At 35.3% G+C, this 12,881-nt stretch overlaps 1 protein-coding gene across 3 annotated transcripts in view; it reads right to left on the bottom strand.

Annotated features, from left to right (window-relative positions):
* The window catches only part of ABCG2 (ATP binding cassette subfamily G member 2 (Junior blood group)), a 73,857-nt gene that overhangs the window by 22,540 nt on the left and 38,436 nt on the right, over window positions 1–12,881 (bottom strand). For all 3 annotated transcript variants that reach the window (XM_051967689.1, XM_051967692.1, XM_051967690.1), the window contains 5 exons: window positions 10,930–11,082; window positions 7,540–7,697; window positions 6,240–6,391; window positions 1,261–1,365; window positions 343–590 (listed from right to left, as the gene is read on the bottom strand). In XM_051967689.1, coding sequence (XP_051823649.1) covers window positions 343–590; window positions 1,261–1,365; window positions 6,240–6,391; window positions 7,540–7,697; window positions 10,930–11,082 — 816 coding nt within the window. The remainder of the gene's footprint in view (window positions 1–342; window positions 591–1,260; window positions 1,366–6,239; window positions 6,392–7,539; window positions 7,698–10,929; window positions 11,083–12,881) is intronic.

The following is a 12,881-nucleotide window of genomic DNA, read 5'->3' as shown; positions in this document are numbered from 1 at the left end:
TTCCAAAAGTGTTTTGAATGATGGCTGCATCATTGCTATGCACTCAGTACTTTGTGACTATACTGAGAGAAACAAAATTCCAATAAACTGCTTCTCTAAGCTTTCATAATTAATAAAAACTACTGATTCATCCTTTGGGACAATGGCTTGAGAAAAGGAAGATAAACAAAAGAAATGGTTTAACATTAGAAAAGAGAACAAAAAGCAGAATAATCTATAAACTATCAATCATACCTCGTACTTTATGCCACCAAAAACTTTGTCTTGTAGTAGAAATGGTCTCAATCAGCATCTAACAATTTAAGATCTATTATAATCACATAACAGATATAGCAACTTTACCTGAGCTATGGAGGCCTGAGGGCTACGCAGCAAATTTTTGAATGACCGTTTGGACACCCATTTGAGTTGATGAAAGAAGGAAGTAATATAAATTGTTTCCTTGAAAACAGTTGTCTTCATCTTTTGAATTCCCATAGACAATTTATCTAGTTCTGCTTTGGTTTCTTTGAAGTAGGTGGAACTAAGATAAATCTCTGCTAATTCATCTATAATGGGCTTATGCTGAGCAGAATCAGAATTTTTCTTAGCTTTGAATTAAAAAGAAAAAGCAAAGTTGAATGGTTAAAAGTACAATTGATATAAACAATTTCTCATTAGTTTTCTTAACTTCTTGATCAAAAAACTTTATAAAACAAAATTTTGATTTAATTAACACAAAAATTTAACTGGACTTTTTTCCCTATATACTGATGAGATAAGGCTCACATAATGAAAAAAGTTAGCAACATTTCTTTAATAGTTACTTATTACAAACTCCAGAACTGAAGTTTTATTACTATATTTCAGAGGTTTTAACAAGTTATTTTGTTTATTCTCTTTTTTGTGATTAGTTCAAATCCTCATTTTCAATATTTGGTCCTTAATATCAACGAAGTGGAAACTCATAAATCCTTACACTCAGCTTGAACATCAATAAATGTATCACTAAAATTAATGTTCCATGCAACTATTATCACTCACATCTAGAGTGGGGCACTATATGAGCAAAAAATGTCTTATTTATCAGCCAGCTAGAATACCAATTACTTAAACTTTATTATCAAAAATTAAATATTCACTGTTTATTTCACACTTTCATATCAAAACTTTAACTCTACAACCTTACATGGTCATGTTTCATAACTTCAGCCAACTAGTATGGATATGAAGCTAAAAATCTAATTTAAACTCACAAATCAAAATTTTCCCTTTCCTTACCTTCACCAGTTCCTTCATCTCTATTTAATAGCACAGCCGAAGAGTCTCCATTGATGACATCCAGGAAGAAATCTGCTGGATTATTATAGGGCTCACAACGATAACCTACAAAAGAATCCAACATGGCCACTCGCATAAACATACTAGGTGGGAATTAGGGGAGGGAAGTCAGTTAATAGTGATCTATAGGGATGAAAGGACTGAAAAGATCAATTAAAATGCACAAAGTCCAAAAATTTTGAGTTTATCTTTTTACTTGTTTTTCTTTCCTTTAACCCTGATAATCCAATAACATAGTTTTGATCAATCATTCCCTTTTGGCCAAGAAATTATACCCCATACTGTTCTATACACTGAAGGAGAATTATCATGCTAGGCACTGGGTATTTCGTCCCTCAGACACCCCCATATTAAATGAGAATAGAAGCAGCCAAAAAAGTGATTTGTCCTGCTTCATTTTTCTACTGATATCCCTCAAATTTGGCGAGACTTACCTCTGGGAGTGAAAGGAAGAAATAGGAAAAAATTAAAGAAACAGATCATGAGGAAACTACTCATGGAGTAGAAATATTAAGCAGAACCAACCATCCTGTACCCTGATCTGCCCTGAAGAGAAAGCAGACCTATTAAGTAATAGACTGGTGTTAAAGACATCAGTGTACACAATATACAGACATCTATAAATATATACAGAGACATAAATATCCATTTACACACAATCAGAATATCATTTTTCAGATGTTCTTTTCCTCACCTCAGAAAAAAAGACTGAGATTGCCCCTTTTCCATTCTACAAAATTCATCTCAATTTAAACCTTGTTTTTTTTCCTCCTTCAATGTTGCCCTCCATATGAACAAAATTAACTTCAAATAAACATTAATAGAGAAGATAAGGAAGGGAAAAACACAAAGCATGATTTGTTTTCTAGAGGTCAAGATCTTATTATTTAGTTGATTCATTTGTGTCCAATTCTTTATATGACTCTATTTAAGGTTTTCTTGGCAAAGATATCAGAGAGGTCTGTCATTTTCTTCTTGAGCTCATTTTCCAGATGAGAAATTGAAGCAGAGTGAAGTAACTTGCCTAGGGTCACAGAGTTAGTGAGTATCTGAGGCCACATTTGTACTTAGATCTTTCTGACTCCAGGTTCTCTACTGTGCCACCTAGCTGCCCTTTGTCATGGTTTACTTCAAATTAACTTATTAATTCAAACATTTATAAAGGGCCTATACTATCATGAGAAGTTGGGAATGAAAAAACATGAGCTGGGTTACTTCAAGGGGTTTCTCCCCCTCATGGTGAAGTCACATATATACAAACAAGAACCATAAAAAGTAGGGTGTAAAAGGAGGAAAGGAGAAAAAATTCTTTAAGGACATCTAGAATAAGAAAAAATATTATGGAGAGAGAATTCAGAGTTCAGCAGGATCTCCTTCAGTTTCGCCATTTTGGGACATAATAGATGCCTGTTAACTAATATAATAAATGCTTGTTAATTAACTAATTCAGGGATAATGTAATATCAGAGAAAGAAAAAGAATTTGAGCATAATTTATGTGAAAGCCTCCTAGGAGGATATGGCATAGTGTGCAATAGCCAGAAACACAGGGTAAACTGCTGGTCTAAAAATGAAGTAATATAGAAAAAGGCTGTAGAGGACCTTTGTGCAGGTTTGAATCTTATCTGATCAAGAGTAAAGAGACCTCAGTTCTGCTACTCAATCTCAAGATGACTTTGGGAAGTTCCCTTTTTTTACAGAATCTCCAAGTTTATTCATTCAGGAATCAACCATCATTTGTTAATTGCTATTAAAATAACAATATACAATTGACTCCTACAAATTCAGCTGAAAGAGAGGGTGAGAAGAAAACAAGAGCAAGAGAAAGAGGAGAGAGAGGGGGAGAGGAGACACACAGAGAAAGGAGAAACCGATGGACAGATAAAGGGAAAGGGAGAGAGGGGAGGTAAAGGGGGAGGGAGAGAGGGGAAATAGAAGGGGAGGGAGAGAGAGGAGGTAGAAGGGGGAAGGAGAGAGGGGAGAGAGAGGGGAAAGGAGAGAGGGGAAAGGAGAGAGGGGAGGAAGAGGGGGGGAGGGAGAGGAGGGAGAAGGGGGAGGGAAAATAGGGAGGGAAAGTAGGGAGGGAGAAGGGGGAGGGAAAGTAGGGAGGGAGAAGGGGGAGGCAAAGTGGGGAGGGAGAGGGGGGAGGTAGAAGGGGGAGGGAGAGAGGGGAGGTAGAAGGGGGAGGGAGAGAGGGGAGAGAGAGGGGAAAGGAGAGAGGGGAAAGGAGAGAGGGGAGGAAGAGGAGGGAGAGGGGGGAGGGAAAGTGGGGAGGGAGAAGGGGAAGGGAAAGTGGGGAGGGAGAGGGGGGAGGGAAAGTAGGGAGGGAAGGGGGGAGGGAAAGGGGGAGGGAGAGAGAGAGAGAGAAAATGTGCACACACAACTTTTATCAATAATTCCACCTACCATTCTACTCTATATGAGCATATACTTTGGAGCGAGTATAAAGTTAGTAGGAAATTGAAATCTGTTGTTCCCTCAAACAGTCTCAGTTCTTGCATGCTGCCTCTTCACTGTGTAAAATCTTATTGTGGGTATGAATCTAGAAATTTCCTTTTCATCAAAGCTACTTTTTCTTCATTCATTTTGCTTAGGTTAGTAGAGTCAGAGAGAGATACTCTTAGTTGGCTTTCCTAGCATTACAATTTTGTTAGAAAGCTACTATGTTCCCTTTGATCTCTCTGAGTCCCTTTTCCCTCATGGCCAAGGCAAAACAAATAGTGTGATAGTAGTGTGATTACCCTTTAATATAATCATACCTGTTTGTGAGGACCTTTTAAAAGTAATTTTTATTTCATCAAATTTTGTGATGTCTTTTCCTTGATTCTCTTTTCCCTGATTTGAATACTGGTATTAACTCCTGCTTCTTTCCTCATCAGTAACTTATTCAAGGTAGTGAAAAACACAAATTTATGTTCAATTAAACATATTTGCACAGCAATAGTTATGCATAACTCTTTTTTCTTTAAAGAAAACCTACTCTAATATATTTAATATGTATTGGTCACCCTGCCATCTAGGGGAGGAGGTGGGGGGAAGAAGGGGAAAAATTGGAACAAAAAGTTTGGCAATTGTCAATGCTGTAAAATTACCCATGCATATAACTTGTAAATAAAAAGCTATTTAAAAAATACAAAAAAATAAAACCTAACTCATTTGAAACTGCAACTGTTATAATACTTTATCAATGATTTAAGGGACTTTTTCTTTACATTTTCTTGATGTATGGCTTTCTTTTTTAAATCATGACTTTCAGGTTGTCTACAATTCTTAAATGATCTTTCCAGATCGGTTATTTATTTTTTAGTCGTAATTTCTTTTGATAATTTCAGGGGATGATAATTAGCTTCCACTTGGACAATTCTTTTAGGGTATGATTTTCTTCATTGAGTTTTTGTACCTCTCTTCTTTCATTTGGCCAATTCTGCTTCTTAAGGAGTTACTTCCATCAGTGATGCTTTGTTGATTATTTTATTACCTAGCCAATTCTGTTCTATAGAGTACTGTTTTCTTCAGTACTTCTTAATGCTTCTTTAAGCAAACTGTTAATTCTTTTCACAGCTGTCTTGTATCACATTTCTTTTCTTAATTTTTCCTCTATCATTCTTATTTGATTTTTCAAATCACTTTTAGCCCTTCTAAGAATTCTTGTTGGGTTTGTGGCTAATTTGCAATATCTTTCCTTTGAGGCTTTGCTTGCTGTAACCGTTTTGACACTCCTACTTTCTTCTGAGTTTGAGTCTTGATCTTCCTTGTCATCACTGTAGCTTATAATGGTCAGGCTTGTTGTTATTGTTTGCTCATTTTTCCAGCCCATTCTTGACTTTGAACCCTATGTTAAAGTTGAGCTTTACTCTTGGCAATGGGGCAGGGATGGAGAAGGGGTAGTGTGGGCAGAAGCATTGTCCCAAGTTTCAGGCTATTTTTTTTTTGCACTGCTGTTTTAAGAGCTAGTTCTGTAAGGTTTCTTATTTTTATCCAGGGAAGAGTCCTTGATCCTTTGAAATTGTTCCTCTATTGCTCCTGAGGAATCCTGCTTTTCTGCAACCTAAAGCATTCCTCCTTCCCTTTAGAACTGCAACTTGGAAGTGAGAGTTGGCAATGGAATTATAAAACAGCTCCAGGTTCTGTAACTAGTGCTAGGCACAAGGGTTCACTATAATCTCTTTCTGACTGAGCTTCTGAGAACTCTAAAAGATAACTACAGTCATCTGAGCCTACAACTGGAGTTACTGCTACAAATGCACTCTGAGACACACCCCCCATCCTACAGATTTCTCCTTTCAACTTCCTAAGTTGTTTTATGCTGGAAAAATATTTCACCACAATCTTTGTTAGCTGTGCTGATCTAGAATTCAATTTCAAGTGTTATTTTAAGGTTTTTTAAAGAAAAATGTGGGAAAAGCTTGGCTACAGTGTTTCCCCTATTTCATTATCTTGACTCTCAATTTGAAAGACTTTCAAGGGTCAATTTTGACTATGACTTTCCTTAATTACTGTGCATGAGATGAATTCATGACATGATTTTACCATATATTCAGAGAAAGTGTGGCCATTAGGAAAAAGGAAAGTTAGAAATCTTGTTCATTATTCCTATATAGGCTGAATCTGAATTAATTATAACAATTGTGAAGGAACAAAGAATTGAAGATAAAGAAGACATGGCAATTGAATAGTAGCAATATTTTATCTGGTAATTGAGTTTCAGACAATCCCATAGTAACATATCACAGATGGATGATAACGTGGACCTTTTTGTTTTGTTTTGTTACTACCCCTACCATTCCCACAACACCCAGTTTTTCTTTTTAGGATCCTGAAAATCTGACCCATATTATATGAGATTTATAGCTGTTTGGGGAGGTATCTTAATCATCTAGTTCAATACTTTTCATAAGTGCACAAAAAAAAGTACTATACCAGCAGAAGCAAAGTACTCCAAGGCTTCCTGAGCAGGACCATGGTAAATCAATCTTCCAGAAGCCAGTAAGGTAAGACTGTCAAACAATTTAAAGATGGAATAGCGAGGCTGATGTATAGAGAAAATGATTGTTTTTCCCTGCTTAGACATCCTAAATCGAAGAGAGAAAATGGAATCAGTGAACCCATAAAGAACGTACTTCTTTCAAAGAAGACACAATGTGAATTTCTCCTCTAATTCATTAGAGTTTACTCTTATCTAGTTCATACCCTGTTTGCTCTCCATTTTGAAATCTAAGAAATAACACAATAAAATAAAAAGCAATCTGGTTTCCAAATTTTTTTTTTAACATTTAGATTAAATAACAAAATTGGTCATAAGAATGTCCTGTGTCCACAATCTTTAATAAGTGAAATTTGCTTTTGAAATTTACAAGATACATATATACTAAGACAGCTTTTGAATCCTGAAATGTACTTATTTTTTATTTTCTTATTTTCACTAGAGAAAACAATTCTGCTCAACTGCCTCCTAGGAAAAAGGATAAAAATAAAGCCTATTAAGCATCACAGAAATTTAATTTCTGTATTATGAAGGAAGGCTGAAATTATGATTATTTCAAGTCCAGACAAAAAATTCATATGGTATTTTCATATCCTTTTACTATTTTATGAAGTCATCCAAAATGTTAATCGTATCCTAGAATAAACCATATATAAAGCCAGTTCTCACTTAATTTAAGTGAACTGTTCTGCAAACTTACTCCTTCCCCTCACAGAGCTCTGTATAATCTCAACATCTCCATGGCTCTGAAGCAGTATAAGTGTCTGAAACAGAGGACCCCTGACCTGGGCCTACACCATTACTCCCACCGCTACCCTCCCCGCCACCATCACTATTGTCTTCCAGGCGCCAGAGCTAGAACCCAGGCCAGTGTAAATCTGGCCACCCACCAAGGAGCTTAATTTACAAAATGCAAATTTATACAAAACAAAAACTCTCAGTAATAGAAAAATTCTGACAGTTTTTCTATTCAACTGGATTAATTAAATTAATCAATTAAATTAATATAACAATTATTTATTAAGCACCTACCACGTGCCAAGCAATGTACAAAGGGTTTTAACAATAAAAACAAAATCTTGCTTACAAGGAACTGACATTCTTCTTAGAAGGAACATCATGTATACATGTAAATACAAAATAATTTGAGAGATAGAGAAATGATAACTTCAGGAATTAGGAAAGTCTTCTTGGAGCAGTGGTACTTGAGTGAACTGTACCTTCCACAATCCTTACCTCTTCAATAGTAAAAGAACAGCATTTGCTGTGCTGGAATCTAAGCCAGTCGTGGGTTCATCCAAAAACAAAACAGATGGATCAGAAATAAGCTCCATTCCAATACTGGTCCTTTTTCTCTCTCCTCCAGACACACCACGAGAAAATGGAGTTCCCACCTAAATAACAAAAAAGCAGTAAGTTCCACAAAAAGATAAGTTCTATACTAAATTGTTATTTTAATGTTAAATTATGGCAACAAATTCGAACACTGAAGACACAATTTTCAATTTGGTAAAATTCCCATCTAAAATAAAGAGAAGAAAGGGAAAAGAAAAACTATTGCTTACCAGATTCATAACCCTGAGGAAGGGTTAAAAAGAAAAGATTAACTTTAATAGATCAGAAAAGAATGTTTTCTGTTCTTACTCTCTTAAATCAACTCACATGCCCAGCTTCTCTAGAAAGCTTTCCTAGCTTCAATTAGCATCTCTGTCTCAACCTTTTTCCTCAACATTTTTAAATTTTTTATACAGTTAATCATGTTTATGTGCCTTGCCTAAATCAGGTCTCCAGAGTTGGGAACTATGCACTCCCAAACGAAATGTGATTAACCAAATGGAAGATGGCCTCATAAGAGCCAATCATGGGGTTTGTCCACTGTGTAGACTTTCCAACCTCTTCTTACTTAGGGTGTAAGATGGAGAGGAAAAAGGAGACTAGCCCTCTCAGGTCAGCTAACTGCTACCCAGGGATCCACAGTTGCTACTGGTACCCAATAGGGAAATTCTTCTCTATCTCCGGTTCTCATATGATGCTATGGCTTCAAATATTCATTTGATGGATGGGCTCTATATTTAGGGCAATAGCTGATGACTAAGAGCTCTGTCACTTCCTCTTTTCATTTTGGTTGGGAAAGAGTTTCTTAAGACAAGCAAACATAAATATATTAGGATTTATAATCACAAATTTCATTCTTCTCAACAAACTCACATCATTTTCATTCCCTATGGTTTACTCTCTCTCACCCCACATCCAGTTGGTTGTCAAATCTTGCCATTTCTACTCCTGCAATAATTTCTATTTATTCTGTCTCTTCCCGCCCTCACACCCCCTTCATCACCTCTGGCCTGGATTACTGCAAAACCTCCTAAGTGATCTTCCTGATTCAGTTCTCTCCCTTTACCAATCCTTCTTCCATATACTGCCAAAGTGATTTTCCTAAGCTCAGAAATGAACAAATCACTTCTATTCAATAAACGTCAGTGATTCTATACAAAAGACACTATTTGCTATCTCATTATTTTAAAATGCCTATTTTCATCTACCTTTATAATAGACATAACTATTAGTATAATAGCAGATATCCACAATTGTAAATAAAATATTCAGGCATTCAAGTTGTGTCCAACTCTTTGTGACCCCATTTGGGGTTTTCTTGGCAAAGATACTGGAATAGTTTGTCATTTCCTTGTCCCATTCATTTTACAAATGAAGCAACTTAGATAAACAGGGTAAAGTGACTTGCACAGGGTCACAGAGCTAGTAACCATCAGAGGCCAGATGTTAATGCAGGAAAATATATTTTCCTAACTCTAGGGCCAGCACTCTATCGAACCATAAGTATACACATATTGATATACTCAAAAAATTTTTACAGATAGGAATAAGAAATTTTAAAAGTTTAGAGACTTTTTAGAAGCTTTTTATTATTTTCTTTCTTTCTTTCTTTTTTCTGCTGAGGCAATTGGGGTTAAGTGACTTGCCCAGGGTCACACAATTAGGAAGTGTTAAGTATTTGAAACCAGATTTGAACTCAGACCCTCCTGAGTTCAGAACTGGTATTCTATCCACTGCATCACCTAGTTGCCTCTAGAGGCTTATTTTTAGAGACATTATGTCTTTTAACTTCTAAATCTAAACTTTGAGACTGTAAATTTCTTAAGGAGATAGATTATGCCTCTGTATGTTTTACTCTATCTCAACCACCCATCTCTATGAATGAGAAACTTTCTGGGCGACTTGCAAAAAATAATAAAAGAATATAAAGAGACAAGAAAAAAAAGGTACTGAAAAAAGAGACTGGCCAAAAGGAAGCTGACAGGTAGAAACAAAAAGTAACAGTCACAAAGCCCTTCTTAGACATAAGTTAAAGACATTTTCTGTAAAAGTCAACAGAGCCAGAAATTACCCATGAAGTAGCATTCTCAACAAAAATGAATAAAAATCTACTCTTCACTAACTTTGACCTAGTGATATCATGGATACATAAAAATCTCATTTTTATTGTTTTCGATAAAATCTTTCTTTACTACTAACTCTAAGTGACCATTACATAGAGATTTAGCATAATTTAGTGTAGATAGTGCTGTATGAATCATATACTAAGAAGTAACAAAATAACCAAAAGGAAAAGGGAATTAGCAATAGCCAACAACCATAACAATTGCAACAATGCTATCATACATGGCACAGGGCCATATACTGGTTTTAAGGTTTTACTTAACACGTACTGGTTTTAAGATTTACAAAGTATAGTGTAGCTGGTACACAAACTACTTAAGAAAGAGTTGACTGGATTTAATCTTTTAAATGTCAGGGACCTACTTCCATGGGAGAACAAATAAAGACAATGTGAGATCTCTTGTCCATTCACTTAGCTTCTACAACAAGTGGTTCAGGATTACTCCAATTAAGTTTAGTAAATTTTTCTATTTATTATATTACATAAAAGGTCTTTGGGAAGAAGATGACATCCATAATGGGCAGAAAGAGAAAAGGAACAAAGTAAGAAAATCTGACTGGAGGATGAGAAAAACAATGTATTTTTTTAAATGATATGGAATCTGTGAACTCCAATTCTGTGACAAAAGGAAGACAAAAGAAATGAATATAAATAAGAATACTTTGGATATTCCCTCTTTCACATCTTTAGTGCAGAATACTTATTGATTAAAAAAAGGCAGTGTGAAGAACATTTTTTTAAATAAGGGGGATTGGCAGATACTATTCTTAGGGCTTTCAGCAGGTCACCTGACTATGTTTGCCTCAGTTTCCTTATCTGCAAATTTAGAATAATAGCAAAATGTTAGCTAAAATTATCATTATTTAATTTCTTTGTAATTCTAATTTTATTTGAAAAATGAGGATAAATTTATTCTACCTACATGTCAAAGTTGACATAAGGAAAATATTTAATTATATAAATTGTAATTATAATTACTGTCATAACAATACAGGTTAATGAAAATTTTAATATTATGTTATTAAACTAGCCATTTTATAAACTAAAAGTCATTTATAAAAATGATATAATTATCAATAAAATTTCTAAATATAGAGAATGTAACTCTATGGATTATATAACATTTGGTACCAACTCTTCTGAAACTATCAGCTTTTATTCATTACCTTGGAATCAGCTACTTTCTCCAAACCTAGCTCCTTGATAATCCTTTGAATTCGTTCATTCTTTTCACGGTTCTTCATGCTTGTTGGAAGTCGAAGTGCTGCTGAGAATTGTAGGTTTTCTTTTACTGTGAGAGTACCCATCACAACATCATCCTTATAAGAAAAAAAATATTTAAAATTAATTTTAGGGTTTCACTTGGCCTTCAACTCCCTAACTAACTAAAATTTACCATAGTCCCAAAGGTGTTTAATATTATATTACAAACTATAAACATCCAAAGAATAATACTGCTGAACAAGGCAACACTGTAGTAGTCGCTGTACCTCAGATAGTATATAACATATTACACACAACTTCATATTAAGACTTAACTTACTTCTGGTGGATTATCATCCTTCCATTCTCAAAGAGGACCAAAAAGAGTCAAGTTGTTGGAGTCAACTATGTTGAAGTCAATTTACAATGTGTCCAACTTTGGCTGATCAGAATATGAATTCAAAATGACCTGCCACAGATTGGACACAAATATTCCCTTTGAACATGGGGTTAGCTTCTCTAATTTTGCACATCTCAAGTTTCTTCTGAGCTAATTCAATTCTACAGCACCTTCTTTGATGAAGGAACGCCACGCTAGTTAATCTTGTGCCAGTGTCTCCCCATGTCATATAGTCAATTCTAAAGTTCTTAAGAGATTTTGAAAGTATTCTCAAAGTCTCTCTTAAGAACTTTAGAACATACTCCCCCCAACAGTAATTTAATAGAAAAAACAAACATGGAATTCCTTATCTGATTATTCAATGAACTGATGATTATCACAGAGGTCCCTAAGGGAGATAAACATACAAAAGTCTTCCTGTTTTGGAGACCTTCTTTCCCTTTTTCCCATTTCACTTGGTGATCTTTCTCAGCAGTTCCTCTGGATCAAATCCTCATCTCTATGAAGACTTTCAAATCTACTTGTTCACTGAACTGCCTATTAGATATCTCAGATTACACATCTTATTCACATCTTAACATGCTCACTATGTCAAAAATTGAATTTATTTGCCCCTTAAACTTTTCCTCCTCCTCCTAGTCCTCTCTGTTTGACTAGCAATATCTCCTTCCAATGTCCAGACTAACATTTCCAACTAGATGCCTTGCTAACATTTTAAACTCCATGTGTGCAAAACTGAAATCTTTGCTCCAAACTCTTTCCTCCTCCTCTCTGTTGTTGAGGGTACCACTACCATCTTCCCAATCACCCAAGTCCACAAGCTAGGGATCATACTCAATTTCTCACTCTCATTCCACATATTCAAGCAATTGCCAAGTCTTGCCATTTTTACCTCAGCAATTCATCATATGCATCCCCTTCTCTCCTGACATTGCAAACAGTATTAATCTTTTTTTCTCTGCCTCAAGTCTGTTCCCACTCCTCTCCATCCTCCATCATTGATCAAATGCATCTTCCTAAAATACAGACCTTCCCCCTTCAGGTTAAAGAAAGTTAAATAAATCGATAACCGATTACTAAGGATTTATCAGTTGTTTACTCTATATTAGGTACTGTTCTAGTCTTAAGGAATAGAATTATAAAGTATGAAACAATCCCTAGTTACAAAGAATTTACATAGATAAAAAGTACACACACACATGTAGTTATTCAATTCTCTGACTTTTCATGACCCCATGTGGAGGGTGTCCTTTTTTTTCCCATTTGGATTTTCTTGGCCAAGATACCATTTTCTTCTTTAGCTCCTTTTACAGATGAGAAAACTGAGGCAAACTGGATTAAGTGATTTGCCCACGCTAGTAAGTGTCTGAAGCCAGATTTGAGCTCAGAAAGATAAGTCTTTCTGACTTCAGTCTTGTGTATATATAGCAAGAATATTAAATTAATATTAAAAAGTTTCAAAATAGTTAAATATAAAGCAGTTCTAGAGGGAGGGCACCATCATAGGAGAGTGGG

The sequence above is a fragment of the Antechinus flavipes genome, chromosome 6 (assembly GCF_016432865.1).
Source record: "Antechinus flavipes isolate AdamAnt ecotype Samford, QLD, Australia chromosome 6, AdamAnt_v2, whole genome shotgun sequence".
Taxonomy (NCBI): domain Eukaryota; kingdom Metazoa; phylum Chordata; class Mammalia; order Dasyuromorphia; family Dasyuridae; genus Antechinus; species Antechinus flavipes.
Note: the sequence above shows the minus strand (reverse complement) of the source record. Positions and strands in the feature narration are given on the sequence as shown.